The following is a 17,637-nucleotide window of genomic DNA, read 5'->3' on the forward strand; positions in this document are numbered from 1 at the left end:
AACATTATTTATGACCACCATACTTACCTGTTCTAATGTGGCAGCAAAGCCCTGTCTGTCTGCTACATAAGGCAGACCATGAACCAGGCCTACTTTCTCTGTCATTTGGTTAACCATGTCAGTGAGTGTGTCTGGAATTACTACAATAAAAAAGACAAAAAGGTGGCAAGGGAGAGAGGAAAAGAAAATCTTTTTAGTAAAATGCCCATTAATGCAAAATACATTTTGTGAACTATCATTAAATTCTTTTTTTTTACATTTGGATCTAATAAAATTCTCACTTTTCTAAGTAGAATACAAAATCTCCAAAAAAGGCATAATTTATGATAAGCTAATTTATGCTATATATTTTCAGGCTAATATACACCTACTATGTACCAGAAACAAGATATACCTTGAAAATGTTACTCCTCCTATTTCAGAACCTCCAAGCTGTCCTAAAGACAATGTGGCCTAACTGAAACGGTACAGGAGCAGAGGTCAAAGGACCTCAGTCCTTATGCTGGCTTCTGCATTCTCTAACCATAGGAAAATGAGCCTCCTCTTTCTTAGAGGGTCTTAGAGGGTCTCTCATAAAACTGCTGAGAATTGAATGAGATGATACTCGACAGAGATGTGTACATGTGTTACAAAAACATAACAAATATATGATAGAAAATAAGATAGAAAACACGAACAATGAACATAATCTGACCACAAACTAATAGATCTGTAATGATCCTGATTAATTAGGCCTGCCACACTTCTCTTAATTTTCCAATCTGCATTTTAGGCTAATAAAAAAATTTAAATCATTGTCCCCTCTTCAAATAGCAAACATCTCCTATCATTTTACATGACCTTATTTTTATTTTCTTCAAGTCTTTATGAATGAAATCTGCTCTATGAGTGTATTTGGGTCTTAAATACACATATTCGAGAGCAGTGGTTCTCAACTGCTGCTCTGCAAGGGACATTTAACAATGTCTAGAGACAGTTTTCAGTTGTCACAACGGAGAAAGAGGTGCTACTGGAATGGAGTGTGTAGCAGGGGATCCTCGCTAATCATCCCCCAGGGCAGCCTCAACAACAAAGAATTATCCAGCCCAAAATGCTGAAGTCGAGAAACTTGTGGTAATTGGAATATAAATGTTTAAAAATGCCAAATGTGAATTATAATTCCAGCATATAAATGCCTTCTTCCTAAAATAATCTAAAAGCCATATATATATACTTTGGTAAGATACTAACCTATTCATTTTTGTCCCTTTGTGTGAGATAGTCTATTATTGGTGTCACAAACAGACTCAAGTTAAAAGATAAGCTTACATGAACAAAGGGAAATTTACAACTATGAAAAATCCTATATAACGGACCATGACTATTTTATTAATAGTTGGAATTTTCTGTTCAATGTAATAATATTTTTATACATGTAACATTCTAGGTTAGCATTAAAAAATTCCAAATCTTACTAAGTATAACTTGACATTCTACCATGAAAAAATGAAATAAATTACTTTATTAAGCAAACAAAAAGGATTGATAAATATATTTTCAGATTGCTTTTGGCATTTTATCATCCAATGAATAGTCTTGTAAAATAAATAAAAAGAAGCTCACCTCTTATTCCACTATCACAAATCCATATCAGATCATACTTTGCAACTTCATATCCTGGCATTAAATTATTAATTTTAGGATTAATGCCAACTTTTTTGCCACCTAAAAATGTAAAGGTGCAACAGTCAAAGATTCGTGTAACATTGGAAATATTTTCTAAAATTCAGATATAGGGCAGAGAGAAGTGAAAAGTACTTTCATATGTAATAATTTAAGAAAACATACTTTAACATTATGCTTCACATTCCTTAGTATTCATAATATATTCAGGAAAAAACTGTTCATTCTCAAAGATAATTTCTTTGAAAATGTGTTAGGTTCAGTTTTTTAATTCTTAAGTTAATGCATCAATAGTTAAGTATGAATCAATGTTTAATGGCAAATATCTCTCTACAAGTCTTCAGACTAAGCCCCAGGCTTTTGAAAAACATTCATTTTTAAAAAAATATATTATTTTTGAAATATCATAAAAGCAAATTTTCTTGCTCAACTCCCAATTACAGTGAATGAGATATAGGAAAGCCCAGAGACTGAAAATATTAAAGAAACAAAAACAACAAACTCTTATGTCTGACTGAGAAAAACATGATAGGGTAATGGGGAGGGAGTAGGGGTTTTTTGGTTATTTTGTTAATCCCAGGTAGGAAAAAAACATGTGTTTTTAGAACTTAAGTTTTCTTGAAAGGATACAAACATACCCTATCACTATTCCAACATGATAAAGCAAACATCCTAATAACGTCACTATAGTTTAATACAAAGATTACTGATACTTAATACTATTAAAGCAAAAAGGATTATTGGAGAATTAATTTGTTACCTACCAATAAACAATCTAGCATCAACATTTGGATATTTTCCAAGAAGCTTCTTACATACATCAATGGCTGGATCATCATGATCTTGTACACAAAGGAGTACTTCATACTAGTCAAAGAACACATTTTATGTAAATTAATCTCTTATAAAAATAAGCACATTATTAGTACTTACTGATAAAAAGGCATTAAGAAAAACAAGCAATTGTACACACACAGTTTAAAAGTTAAGAGAGTACTCATAATGGATGCAAACACTTATGATATCAAGTGTTGCTTTAATCGAGAGCAGCTTCTCCCAGAACAGGGGGCCTATTTGCAAGCAGAAGAGATAATGAAGACACTGACAGCCCTCAATGCTGATGTCTTGCCATTCCCAGATAGGCATGGCCTGGTAATTAAATGGGATATCAAGCTTCTCTAGGGCCTTCCTCACTGAAGATTTACTAAATACAGGGTGCCCAGCAGTGTAAAAGCAACACAGAAAGCAAGCAAAATAAACACCCACTCTGCTCTCTAGAAGCTCTCTCTGAATTTATTATTTCACGAAGGTGCTATAAATTGTATGTCAAATTCCATAATGATCTATTTAAAGGGTGTTCCCAAATTCTTTACATGAAAAGGACAAAATGAGATTAGACTTTTGCTGTATAATAGTTTTTGAAATAAAATTTGATTAGGGATCCCTGGGTGGCGCAGCGGTTTGGCGCCTGCCTTTGGCCCAGGGCGCGATCCTGGAGACCCGGGATCGAATCCCACGTCGGGCTCCCGGTGCATGGAGCCTGCTTCTCCCTCTGCCTATGTCTCTGCCTCTCTCTCTCTCTGTGACTATCATAAATAAAAAAATAAAATTAAAAAAAATTGACTGAAAATCTATCATCCTGAAAAGCATGGTTAGCCTTTTAACACTGAAAATACCCAGGGCTTTATTTTGCTCAGTAGGTTAGGGATGTCATTTCATTGCAATTGACTGGCTGTGTCCGTTACCCTGGGACATTTATTTAAAGAAGAGAATCGTGGCCCCACTCTTACTTTTGAATTAGAAATCTGGGGGTGATTCTGACATATAACCAGATTTATAAAATCTTGAGCTAAATCTTTAAGTTATCATTGAGTAAATTGACTAAATTTTTAAAAAGTATTTGCTTTCACATACAAAAATGCTACTATATTATTTTATAGGGTAAGTATTCTTAGTTTTTTGGTTTTTTTTTTCCAAAAATGCTGTTCAATTCATGCTGACTCGGTGACAAATTTCCTACCAATCCTTTCTAAAATGGGGTGGGCATGTTTAAGCAAAAGAGGGAGGTTAATTATGTTCACGAAAAAGAACCCAAATCTATGGGTCCTAAAAAATAAAAAGAGCTAAGGATATAACTTTGTAAGTATCTGAGCTACAGGGACTAGCACAGGTAAAGGGGAGATTCAGCAAAAACTAGCAACATGGGAACTAGTGGTTGAATATGAAAAGGGCCAGGATTAAAGTCAAAGAAGAAAGTAACATGATTTTTTTAGGTGCAAAATAAAAAAAGTTTTCTCAATAATTAGGCAGAGGGGGAAACAATGCATACTTTCCTCATACTTTCTACCTACTATTCCTATACATTCTATCAACTATCTACTTTCAATGATAACTGACCAAAATTGCCACTCAGGAGGTATCGAAACCAACTTTATAGCTGCCTCGTCTCCAGGGACCAGATAAAAAAATCTGAGAATGGGAAGGACACCACTCTAGCCCACACCCTTGAACTTCCCAAAGGGTTGACTCCTACGTCCTATATAAAGCATCAGTCATCCTCCCAAATGACTCTCAAAACAATGTTTGGTTGAACCAGCTAAAAGGAATTGACCTTCGCAATGAAGATCAGAAAGATTAAGTGACCTTCCAAAGGGTAAAGGTAACAACTGGCTTCCCTAATAGAGCATGCTGCTCAGCCAGGCTTGCGGTAAAAAATTCCTCATTCTTCCAAACACCACAGAGTTTCTTTAATGCTTTTAGAATTCAGGTTGTTTTACAGGTAATAAGCAAGAACAGTGAAAGGAAATGTTCATAAGTGATAGAATTCCATAAAATATAATCAAAAAGTTAGTCTTAGCTTTTTTTTCCCTAGCAAGAGAAAACTTTGCAAAATATAGTTCTAGAAATGCACGCAGAGAAGGCAGAGTTTACCTTTCTTCAAACGCAAGATTTAAAGTTTTTATTTTCGGCGCCTGGGTGGCTCAGTTGGCTAAGTGTTCAACTCTTGATTTTGGCTCAGTGCGTGATCTTAGGGTCCTGAGATGGAGCTCCACATGGGACTCTGTGCTCAGTGGGGAGTTCACTTGAGTTCTCCTCTCCTCCTTTCCCTCTGCCCCTCACCCCTTTGCATCTCTCTCTCTAAAATAAATAAATCTTTTTAAAAAATTAAAAACCTCCTGATTACCCAGAGTGCGAACAAAACTCAAGTCACATTAAAAAATGTTCATTTTCTTATTAAACACATAACTTTCACTTGTTTTGGATATTGAAAATCATACCAAATAGGAGGTAAGCATTCCAAGTATTCTCTGAACTATTAGATTTTAACCAGGAGTCTTCGTTTTCAGCTATGATAATGACCTATGTCTTCAGTTTGATCAAGCATTTTATTTGCTAGAAACCTCTGTATTAGAATAGTTAAATCACTTCCAACTACCCTGAAACTGGCAAAATACAACACACCAAATTGGTTAAAGACTCTCTTAGCTAATACAAAAAATTCTCTGGATTCTTTTTAAAAAAAGATTTTATTTATTTATTTATTTATTTGAGAAAGAGTGAGGATGTGCGTGAGTGACAGGGGTGCAGGCAGGAAAAGCAGAGGGAGAGGGACAAGCAGACTCCACGCAGAACCCAATGTGGGCTTGATCTCACAACCTGCGTTGAAATCAAGAGGCGGAGGGCTTAACGGACTGAGCCACCCAAGCACCCCTGGATATTTTTATAGTATCTAAAGGATTAGGCATAAGAATATATGTTCAAAAACTTAGTGTCTATTAAAAATATTACACTTTAAAAATATTTCAAGAAAACATTTAATAATTCAGAAAGGGCTTTAAGATATAGTGAATTCCATTATAAAGTGATATAGTATGAATACATAAAATCCAGAAATAAACCCCAGAGTAGTTCAGATGAGAAGGTTAGTCTTTAGTAAGGTTACATACTTATAGCTAGAACTGGCTAATTTTCCCTTTTCCTTTTCAAACAGTGCAATGGCTAAAAGGCTGAGAACAAGGGGTGTGTGTGTGTGTGTCAGAAATCCACAAAGTGGGATTCAGCCTTTGATATTTAAAAACAGAATATCTGAAATGGCAATAATCACGAATGCTACTTTTTAGCTTTTATAAATAAATTCAGATGCATATAAAATATTAGATTTAGGGATGTGAATAGCATTAGAAAAACTTTGCTGATTTGGCCCTGTAGATATTAGGAATATAAACTTTGCACTACAGCAAACAAGATAAAACATCCTCTCAAAATAGAAAACTGTTTTAACGATATTAATCAGTTATACGGCATATCAAATAGGAATATCCTGGTCTATAAATAACTATACATCATCTCTACAGAAAATTTTATGATGATACTGGATGACAACAGAATAGAAATTTTCTATGACAGAATAGATTTAGACCCCAAATACCTAGAACATTCTTGCAGCATGGAGATTAATAACACTTATTAAGTTAATGCATTTGTCCTTAGGATAACTTTTGAGTCAAAGAAAGATGCCAGGAAGGAAATGTTTCATAAGAACACAGCTCTGAATTCGAAGTCTGGACAGCTCTGCTTCTCTATTTTCAAGAAATTGTTTATATGGTTTTCTAAATTTACATGGCAAATTCCTAGTCTTGCAGATTTAGTAGTTTCACCACATATGTCGTGCTTGGTCTTTTGGTAATGGATTCAGTTTTCTGTCTTCTCTAATTCTTTGTTTAGAAACCATTCAGTAAGAAAACAAGTCCTGTTATGGATAACTACACCACTGGCAAGAAAGAGTCCACATGTGGCACCGGACTTGTAACATCTTACGCCAATTCTCTATTTGCAAAAAAGGCAAAAAAAAAAAAAAAACCCCACCAATATTACCACAGCTTCATGCTCCAATCATTTAAGCTATTCTTTTTTTTTTTTTTTTTAAGATTTTTACTTCTTTATTCATGAGACAGAGAGAGACAGAGACAGAGACGCAGGCAGAGGGAGAAGCAGGCTCCATGCAGGGAGCCTGACGTGGGCCTCCAGGATCACGCCCTGGGCCGAAGGCAGGCCTAAATCACTGAGCCACCCAGGGATCCCCTCCAATCATTTAATTTAAAAACTCTTCATATGGCCCGGATTTACTAACGTAAAGCTGTCAAACCATTTGAAACTGATTACCGCATCTTCCTTCTGCGGCTAAATCTCTCCCTAAAGGGCTGTCTACGCTGACGCCAAGCTGAGTGCTCAATTTTGCAGAAAATGAATTGTATGGCTTTTTCATTCTTATGTGTTTTTTCCCCTCAAGGAATAAATATTAAAATAAGTGGACTGGGGCTCCTGGGTGCCATAGTAGGTTAAGTGTCTGACTCTTGGCTTCGGCTCAGGTCATAACCTTGGGGTCCTGGCACCAGTCCCCACCTCAGGCTCAGCACAGAGTCTGCTTAAGACTCTTTCTCCCTCTCCCTCTGCCCCTCCCCATGCCATGTGTTCTCTCTCTCAAATAAATAAAATCTTTTAAAAAACCAAAACCAAGTGGATTGACAAGATATGTAAAGCACCGAAATATTTCAGGGCAATTAGTATAGTAACAATTCTCACCAAAGTTTAAACCCAGAAATTCAGAAAAAGTACGTAGTAAATCTTCTTGCATATGTCCAAAATTAAGTAAAATTTCTGAATTTCAACATGTTCTTTTTCCAGAATGGTCTATAATGTTCCAAATCAAATGAGAAGGAAAAACTTAAGTCCGGAATGAAATAAGACATATTTCTAGAAAACAATTGTCAAGTCGACAAAAAGCCAATAGTAAAGTTTGCTGGGCCTGGCAGTCACACAAATGTTCGTTTCAGGACTACGGGTCTCCTTGGTGACACAAGCAAGTTGTCTGTTCATTCTCAGATTTGTGGGATTTCAGTGGTTTAACTTTAGTTTCTTGGGGAACATTTGTCATTGGGTTTGGTTTTTTAAAAAGTCAGTAAAATTTTTTTAAAAAGTCAATAAAATGTGGCAAGGTCCAAATTTTCCTTTAGATTGCAGATCCTTAGACTTTCCCTCTGCTTTCTGTATTTTCTATTTACACAGCTAACAAACAGAACTTTTAGTACTGTACAAAGTTTTAGTAAATAAAACTTTGAAAAAGAATAAAAACAATCTTATATGCAGTTCCTCATTTTATAATAAGTATCGAAACAGCTTTCTCCACAACCAATTTAAAGACCCCAATGGCATAAGTGGAAAAAGAAGCAAAAACTAGAGCTCTTAAGATAATCTCAAATTGTAATTAAAAAAATCTTCATTCAGAAGGAGAAATCAATCATGGACTTATCCCAAATGTTCAGAATTAATGGATACATATGTTCTTGGGTTATTTTTAAAAACTCTTTCTGCAACTAAAACCCACACTAACTTCCGCAACCAATTCAATTCCATGACTATCATTTCCTGAGGACCCAACATAAAAGTTCCATAAGTAAGCTCTGAGAGTGAGTGATGGCAAAAGGGCAGGATGATGATGAAACAACTGAAATGTGACATTAAATTTCAACAAGGATAAATGCATGATTCTAAGCTATTCTGAGATTTAATATCAATGAAACTATTCTTCATTAAAAAAATTCTTTGCATTTACCTACATAATGTAGGACTTGAAAACCTTCCATTTTTCTTATTGCAAAGCTTATTTTACAGTTAATTTTACTTGTATCATTCTTTCTAAATTACAAAAGAATACTTCTTACACTTTCACATTTGAAGAAAATCAAGTGATTTTTTAAAAATTACATATTACATTTATTGGATAGATATTGCATGCATGCTTCACATCTCTAAAATTATTAAACACACACATAAACTAGAAGAAAAACACATAATTGTTTTGCTTCAACTTAGCTTCAAATACCTAGACTTCCAAACTTTAAAAGCACTAATATAAAAACAACACTAAAAAATAACTGAATTATACTTGTGTCTACATACTTAACATCTGTGTCTTCTCTATTCTATTCATTGATGCTACCAAGAAAAATAAGAGCTAAAAGAAAAGAAATAAGAGTGTGAAAAACAGTCACCATGAGAAGTGTGGTGGATATATTATCTTCCTCCTCACTAGTTGGGATACACTGTTCTAAGGAAATAGGGCAAGAGTCTCCAAAGGGCAAAAACTATGGAGAAACTGAGACAGTAAGGGTAAAAACTGACACAAGTGAACAGGGACCTTGGAGGAAAATTCAAATCAAGCAGCTAGAAATGTAAAGACACATTCAAAAGCAGTGTTTCAAACAGGCAGCTTAAAAAGCGGCAATCAAGCTGCCTACATAAATAAACAGTCAATTCTCCTAAGAAACTACAGGTGGAATATCAAAGGGAAGAGATAAAAAGAATACTGTCACCTCAAGAAAACTGGGAGTTCACCAATGAAGGAAGATGCTGAGTTAACAGATCTACAGATTGTATAGATGAATGATACAAACAACACAACAAACAGTAGACTACTACTCAGCCATCAAAAGGAATGAAATCTTGCCATTTGCAAGACATGCATGGAACTAGTGGATATTATGCTGAGCGAAATAAGTCAATCAGAGAAAGACAATTATCATATGATCTCATTCATATGTGGAATTTAAGAAACAAAACAGAGGATCATAGGGGAAAAGAGGAAAGAAAAAAAAAAAAAAGATGAGATGAACCATAAGAGACTCCTGATTACAGGAAACAAACTGAGGTTTGCTGGAGGGGAGGGCATGGGGGGATAGGGTAACTGGGTGATGCGCATTTAAGAGGGCACAACATGTAACGAGCACTGCGTATTATATGAGACTGACAGATCACTGACTTCTATCTCTGAAACCAATAATACGTTAATTGAATTTAAATAAAAATAATTATTTAAAAACAACAAACAATACATATGGCATTAAAACCCAGAAAGATAAAGAAATTAGAAATTAGGTATGAGGAAGCCCCATCTTACCGCTAATTGTAACCTATTCTTGGCTCAAAACCCAGATTCTCAAGGGAATTTACGTTTACTTCTAGCTATCTTGCATCCCATCTCAGATCACTAAACGCTGCTTTTTCTCTCTCACGGCCTCTTCTTCTCGTCATTCACATATGCCTCTCATGGAACAAGATTTTTTTATTCAAACTGCCAGGCACTTAACAATGTCTGAGTTCCAGGAGGTCTACTCTGGGATTTCTAATTCAGATGGACATGCAGGTGGTTACAAGGTTACAAAAGGAAATCTGTCCCCTTCCTCAATTCCATTTCTGTCCTGTGACTACTGCTATCACAGCATAAATTGTATGAGACTGACATTGTCGTGCATTTTTAATACCTTCACCTTTTACAGTCAACATGGCTCTTTACAAGAGAAACACGAGAGAAAAGCACAAGGGGGTATCTCACCCATTTCTAATGAGTTCAAGGTTGTACTTACTTTGGGGTAATCCAATTCGAAGAATGTCTCCAAGTTGTTGATTAGGTTAGGATCTACGCCTTTCAGTGGCTTCAGAAGAGACACACCCGGGAGCTTGCTATACGGCTGTTTGTCCGTTGCCTTCTTGTTGAGGTGTAATCGGCTAAAAAGCAAATGATATATACATTATTTCTGGATAAAGTATGTGTGAGGCTATCGAATATTACTAAATTCTAAGTTTTATTTGTTTACTTGTTTTTTTTAACTTTTATTTTTAATTTTTATTTAAATTCAATTTGCCAACATACAGTACAACACTCAGATATCTGAAAATGAAGCAAAGTAACCAGAGAAGTGCCCAGTTTAGGAAAACCAGAACGAAGCAGACTGAATGTTCCAATGAAGGCTGGAGTTTAAGACTGTTGTTTATGGTTGTACTCTCAGTGCTTAGAGAACTATGCCTAGTAGAGAGTAGGCATTCAATAAATACATGGTGAAGAAATGAATTATAGTGTTAGCCCACATATTAACTGCCCTTCCTCCCAAACTGCCATCAAAGTGGACCAAGAACTATATAAACAGCGGGGGGTGGGAGGGTGGGGAGAGGAGTTCCTATCTTCCCCAGAAAACCAGAGAAGTATAACCAGAAAAATCTGAGAAATTTCTATAACAAGCAGCCTACATAACACACAACTGAAAGAAGTATTATGCTACTGGCACAGCAAGCAAGAAAATGGGTAAGTAGCGGAACTTCTAATATTCACAAGCTCAGAATGGCAGGGGCGGAACAGAGGGAATTTGAAAGTATGAAAAAAAATCACTATGATGAAAAAAAAAGGTCTATTAATGACATTGGAAGATATACCAGTGCCACCACTACACAGACAAGTTGGCCAAGGTTCTCAGCACTGGTCCATCCCAAGGGTGCCACAGCAAAAGGCTCCTAAGGAGGGAAGCCATGCGAATTAATGAAAGAATTTGCCCCAGTTAATGCTCATGGTGTGACAACAAAGAGAAGAGATGCCTTTCAGCAGAGTGGTGATGTTTCTAAAGGAAGTCACTGAAATCTTTCCTCCTCCTCATAAGCAAGTCTCCAAGCACTCAACAGTAATTAGAGGTTAGAACGATCACGGGACCATGTGCAAGATATTTTAAGACACACGTTCTTCCACATTTTAACATCTCTGAAATCGATGGCATCTTAACAATTGGTGGCAGCCAGATGGCAGTCCTAAATTAGTAGCATGAAAACCAGCCTTCTAGAAGATCAAGAAAACACCATAATCAATGCATCTTTGATTTGATGAAATACACCATTAATCTATGAATGACTTTGAAAGTATACCACTAACATCATCCACAGCAGTTGGCCCTGGGCTCATGCTCAGTTAATTAAAGGCCATAGCAAATATCCAACATTTCAGATAAGGCCATAAAACATTTTACAGAAAGAAAAATGGGTTACCTACAATGGAAAAAAAAATTTTAACCAGTAAGAGATTTTTTAAAAAATAAGATAGTATCAATTTCTGATATACAACCTCCAAATGCCAGAAAATAATAGGGTATCATTTCCAGCAGTGCTGCTCATTGTGGTTCGTGGATAAGTTGCATTTTTACTGGTCTGCGATGAGAAGAAATGAAGAGAAAGCATTTAGAAACATTTACAGCAATTTGACATTTCCATGCCATCCAAGCACGTGATCAGTATTTATTTTTATTGTAGTTTACCAAAGTATCAGTCTATGCCAGACTGGAAAATTTTTAAAGAGCTGATCTTCTGCCATAGATAGTTAGGAAAATATTCATCTAGCAAGATCATCTAGAGGATGGACAGAGGTAAAACCATGATCTAAAACTTATACAACCCCTGGGGTGCCTGGGTGGCTCAGTTGGTTAAGCGTCCGACTCTTGATTTTGGCTCAGGTCATGATCTCAGGGTCATGGGATCGAGCCCTCAATGAGTGTGGAGTCTGCTTAGGATTTTCTGTCTCCCTCAATCCCTCCCTGCCTCATGGGTACACCAAGCTTTCTCTCTCAAAAAATAAAGTAAGGGGTGCCTAAATGGCTCAGTCACATAAGAGAAGTCTCCCTGTCACCCCTGTCCCTCATTCTCAGCATTATTAGTTTCTTGCCCATCTTTCCAGAGACTTTTAAAAAATGCATATACAAGCCAACACACACACATACAAATCTAACATAATATTTATAATGTTTAATAGAGATGCATTAAAAGCATGTTTTAAAATACATGAGTGAACTGTTAGGAAAACAGAGAAAACCTCCCAGGTCAGAAATGTGGAGAAATCTATGAGGGAGTGCTGGATGCTTGCCCCAGGGCCACCTGTTAGTCCCTGATGATCTAGAGATGGAGACAAGCCTGAGACAAGAATGATGGGACCTCTGTTCTGTCCATCTTGTATAAATACAGAATCCCTGAAAGGCAAAATAGAAAAATACTGGCCCACAGAGCAAAGATGGGGATGCTGCCTTCTTGGATTCACTCCTGAATGAAGTGAATAAAAGGAAAAAGTCTTCCAAGAGAACACCCAACACATGGGTTTGGAACCCATAACACAAATTACCTGTGCTGCTTGAACAAAACCCAAGAGAAAAGATGAGAGACCACCCGAGGTGAAGAAAACACTCAATGTCTAGAAATAAAAAATATAATCATTCACATTTGAAACGCAATAGACAGAAGAATGCATGTACAGCTTAAAAGAGAACTAGACAACTGGAATCTAGATTTGAAGAAATTATCCAGAATGCGGCAGAGAGAATGGGAGGCAAGGCACTGAAATCCTGGAACAGTTTAAGACATGGAAGACAAAATAAGAAGGCCTGGAATCCCAGGAATTTTTTCATTATTTTCCCACTGCATGATCATTAAGTGCTATTAAACTTATCGAAACATGCACAAGGTCGACCAATACAGAGAAATCCAGCCCACTAGCTCACTGAATTTGGCAAATCTTTAAATTAAAAACAAGGATAACTTAAACAGCATTAAATAGTCCACAGGACTGATTCTCCGTCCCCCTCTTCCCTTTCTCTTTATTAAGACATTTTACTTTAAATGCTAATAGAGATATACCTCCTGTCCTTCGGAAAGCTTTTTGTATCAAGAATGTAGTATTTTATCAGACTCATTCTGACTCACCGAACAATGAAGCCCTTTCTGGTTAATACTAAATCTGAAATTTCTACTCAAAATAATTATAACCAAACTATGTCACAGGATCTTAAAAAAAAAAAAAATCCCATTTGTCTTTCTCCCATCTTTCTCTCTCCCCCCTCAACCTCCCAAATTTTCATTCCATACCCCCTAAGGAGTCATCTTGTGAAGTACCCCCTAGGATACAAGAATCCTACTTTGGAGCATATTGTTTTGATTTATGTAACATAACTGACAAAGCCCCTTGTTACAAATTATGTGAAATGTTTATCAAAAACAGTAAAACATCCATTACATCACACACCAAATCACATGGCACTACAGTGAGCACACAGTGGTGCTCCACGACTACTTGCCATTTCCTCCCTAAACAATCATTTCTGAACCCCAGATGTACACTAGGCATCATCCTGCACACTGGAGATAAAGTGAACAGGGGAATTCCCAAGTGCCAAGGAGCTGCAGTCTAATGGAAGAGTTACACGTGTACAGAAGCTCTTCTCTACATAAAACTTTTATAGTCAACCAAACCATGTTCTAAAGCGAGAACTTTAATATAACTTTGCCCGCCACACAGAGAAAGGATGCTGGCGGGTGCCTTGGCCATGGCTAGTGTTTTGTAAGCCAATCTATATTTTTCAAAATATGATCAACAGCCCATTTGCCCAGGGTCTCAAAAATGGCCTGAGTCCTCCAAATGAGGTGGCTCTGACAGGGTCTACAGGGTTTACTGGTTTCAAACCGGTTTACCTCTGGTATCTCAGAGCAGGGGATCTGTAGGACTAAGAACTGAACTTGAGCCCACTGCATCCACCCATTGCACTGGATTTATCATGGGTGCCCATTTCCACCCTTGACCTAAAGCAGGTGACTCACTTTCTGTCAGGATCTTTTGTACAGTCCTTTCTCAGTTGGAGGTTCTACACCAGAAATCCAGTTCTACCTTCCCATCATGCATCTGGCTTGCAGGGCCTTGTCTTTCTTTTAGAGGGCGGGGAAGAGTACTTTTTATTGATATGTAACACATAAAGTCACATGTGTGTATACAGCTCAATGAATCTTCTCAGAGTGAAACACCCATAAGCAGGACCCAGATCGAGAAGCAGAATATTACTGGAATCCCAGAAGCCCTTGTGCGTCCCCATCTACTAACTACCCTCCTCCTCAAGGGTAATGACTTCCAACACACCAATTCTGCCAATATTAGAATTTTATCTCAAGGGAATCCGATAGGATGTACTCAATTGTATCTGGTTTCTTTGACTTCATGTGTTTGAGAGATTCATCTTTGCTGTTACATTTAGTTATAGTTCATTCATCTCTTAAAAAGAGTCATTTATTTTGAGAGAGAGAGAGAGTGAAAGAGCAAGTGGACATGCACAAGCAGGAGTGGCAAAGGGGGTGGAAGAGAGAACCTCAAGCAGACTCTGCACTAAGCTCAGGGCCCAAAGCAGGGCTGGATCTCACGACCCTAAGATCATGATGAGCCCAAACCAAGAGTGGGACACTCAACCGACTGTCCCATCCAGCTGTGCCTAGTTCTTCATTCTTATTGCAGCCTATATTCCTTGTATTAATACACCACACTTTATTTAGCTACTTTCTGTTGATGGGCATTTGGGTTATTTCCAATTTGCAGCTAATACATTTAGTCTGCAGCCTTGTCTCTGTCCTTACAAAAGTATCAAAAACCCTGGCCTAAACCCCACCCCACCCCCCGGACTTACACTTTCAGACAAGATGAAGAGATAGAGGTTGGATCTGCTTGTCTACCTGAAGCAATTTTTTAAAAAATCAGACAAGATGTGGGAAACAAATGGGAAACGGTGGCTTTTAAGATACTGCACATGAGATAAAGGAGGACAGTGACTCCTACGACATGGAAAACAGATGAAGTCAGTGCTCCAATTGCCCCAGCTCACCGCTTTGAGACAATTTCCAGACCAGGAGACCAGTGTTTCTCAACACTTATATACACGATGCCCACAGGTAAAAATCACAACATAATGGATCAGTTGCAGAGCTTACGAAGCTTATTTTTACAAGCATCTCAAATGATTCTGATGCAGGCTCGCAGTGAACCACACTACAGTAGACTATAAATTCTCCAGGCTCCAGCAAAATAATGATAAATAGTACATTTATCTCAATTAAAAAAAAAACATTGACTAAATAAGAGTAAATAAATACATACAGAACTCAGAAGATAAGGTTAGTCTAGAGGTAAAAATACGGAGCCATCCAGCGTTTGTTAAATACATAAGCTCTACCTGGGAGCTGACGGTCTTACAGGGCCAGTAATGCATGAAGAGGACTATGTGTGAGTCGCCCAAGAAGCAGAAAGAAAGGCAGGAAGAAAGGATTTACTAAAAAAGGCTTTATCTGGTGAAGCTGTTTTCTTTTTGAAAGTGGTCAAGGAAGAGCAACACTGAATGCAGCTGAGAGGTCAAGAAAAGAAATGAAATGCCCACCTGATTGTGTGGACTTGATGCCCTTGAACTCTGCGGGCAGGGGTAAATGAAAACAGGCTAAGAAGGAAATGAATGAGAAGTGCAACGGGATAACAGGGAATAAACACTAGATCCCCTGACATCTGACCTGAATAAAAGTTACTCTGGCCTGAGCAATTAAGATGGGGAAAGGTTTTTCAGTGTAATTTTGGAGGGGGGATATTTTTTTTAATACTTGAGTATATAGAATGAGAGAGAGAAAAGTTAAAATAATTAATGGCATGATAGGGCCCAGTGTGAAGCAGGAATTAGGAAAATCTGACAAGACCAAAGGTAAGAAGGGTGAAGAGTTGGAAAGAGGTTCTGCCAATAATGGGTGACGGAGGCTAAATAAAGAAACAAAAGCACTGCCAGACGGCACCGAGGCTCGGCGGAGACCTGAGACCATGAATGTGTAGTAGTACTGACCCACATGGCTGAGTGGTCACCCTCTGTGCGACGTGGAAAGTTGAGACGCTATAAATTATGAGATGGATTCAGGATAACAAGGCAGACTGATAGGAGGGAAGGCGAGGGGCAAGATGAGGCAGCAATGAACTCTGAGTTCTGGCTAGATGGCCGGTTCCAAGAAACCAAGAGATAACAGGTGGATGGATGCCACAACTGTGGATACATAGCCTAGGGCAGTTATTCTCAACCTTGACTGCACAAGAAAATCACCTGGGGAGTTTAAAAAATCCTGACGCTCAGACCAATTAAACCAGAATGTCTAGGGCTGAGACACAGGCAAGGAGTATTTTTTTTTTTTTTTAAGGACTCCCATGGTGACTCCGAAGTGCAGTCAAAGCTGAGAACCATGGACCTAAGGAAGACTAGATCACTGTAAGAAGAGAAGAATGTGAGAAGAGGTGGAAGCTCGGGAGGATCGCAGTTCTGGGATGGCTAAAAACAAGAAGGCCGAGAAGGGGCAGGTCAAGTGGTATGAGAATGGGGGAGAGGTGCAGACAAGAAGTAGGGGCTCCCTCCACAGTACTCTCAGTGTTGTTGTTGTTTTTTTTTTTAAGATTTTATTTATTCATGAGAGACACAGAGAGAGGCAGAGACATAGGCAGAGGGAGAAGCAGACTCCATGCAGGAGCCTGATGTGGGACTTGATCCTGGGACTCCAGGACCACGCCCTGGGCCGAAGGCAGGCACTAAACCGCTGAGCCATCCAGGGATCCCCAATGTTGCCAGTTATCAGAAACGAAAGAGTCACAGCAACTGGAGAAAGTCCCATACAGATACTCTATCCCTGTAGACTACTTCCGGGGTTATTTTTAGGTTATCACTGGCTGTATAGAGCCACATGCTGGTTCAAGAGCCTGGGCTGGAGCAGATCACCTGGATTTTTATACCAGCTTCACAGTGAACTGAGTATCCTTGGGTAAATTACTTCTTTAACTCTCTTTTTTTAAAAAAGGGGGGATGATTAGTACCTACCTCATAAAGCAGTGAGAAACAGATGAAATTGAGCCACAAAGTTAACATTCAATGACAGCTGTTATTGATAATTTTTTAAAAACTAATTTTAAGGACATTTTCCACTTCTCCAAATTACTATAGTTCTAGGAAGAGATTTAGAAATGGCAAACGCTGATAAGGCTTATACACCAAAATGGAAGAACTAGAAATTCATATGCTTAAAGATTCTTTCATAAATATTTAAATATTAAACCATTATGATGGGTCTTTTTATTTTTTAAAGATTTTTTTTTTTAAGATTTTGTTTTTGATTAATCTCTTTACCCAATGTGGGGCTCAAACTCACAAACCCAAGATCAAGAGTCACATGCTCCACTGACTGAGCCAGCCAGGCGCCCATGTTGTTTTGGGGTGGTTTCTTTTTTGGAGAGCGCAAGAGTATGAGCACTTGGGGTGCGGGTGGGGGGCAGATGGAGAGAGG

At 37.8% G+C, this 17,637-nt stretch overlaps 1 protein-coding gene across 1 annotated transcript in view; it reads right to left on the minus strand.

Moving 5' to 3' along the window:
* Positions 1 to 17,637, minus strand: part of UGCG (UDP-glucose ceramide glucosyltransferase) — a 36,660-nt gene that overhangs the window by 8,713 nt on the left and 10,310 nt on the right. Inside the window, exons 2-5 of the mRNA XM_055302168.1 lie at positions 10,086 to 10,227; positions 2,427 to 2,529; positions 1,603 to 1,704; positions 28 to 140 (exon numbers count right to left, since the gene is read on the minus strand). Of these exons, the coding sequence (XP_055158143.1) occupies positions 28 to 140; positions 1,603 to 1,704; positions 2,427 to 2,529; positions 10,086 to 10,227 (460 nt within the window). The remainder of the gene's footprint in view (positions 1 to 27; positions 141 to 1,602; positions 1,705 to 2,426; positions 2,530 to 10,085; positions 10,228 to 17,637) is intronic.

This window comes from Nyctereutes procyonoides, unplaced genomic scaffold (genome assembly GCF_905146905.1).
Source record: "Nyctereutes procyonoides isolate TBG_1078 unplaced genomic scaffold, NYPRO_anot_genome, whole genome shotgun sequence".
Taxonomy (NCBI): domain Eukaryota; kingdom Metazoa; phylum Chordata; class Mammalia; order Carnivora; family Canidae; genus Nyctereutes; species Nyctereutes procyonoides.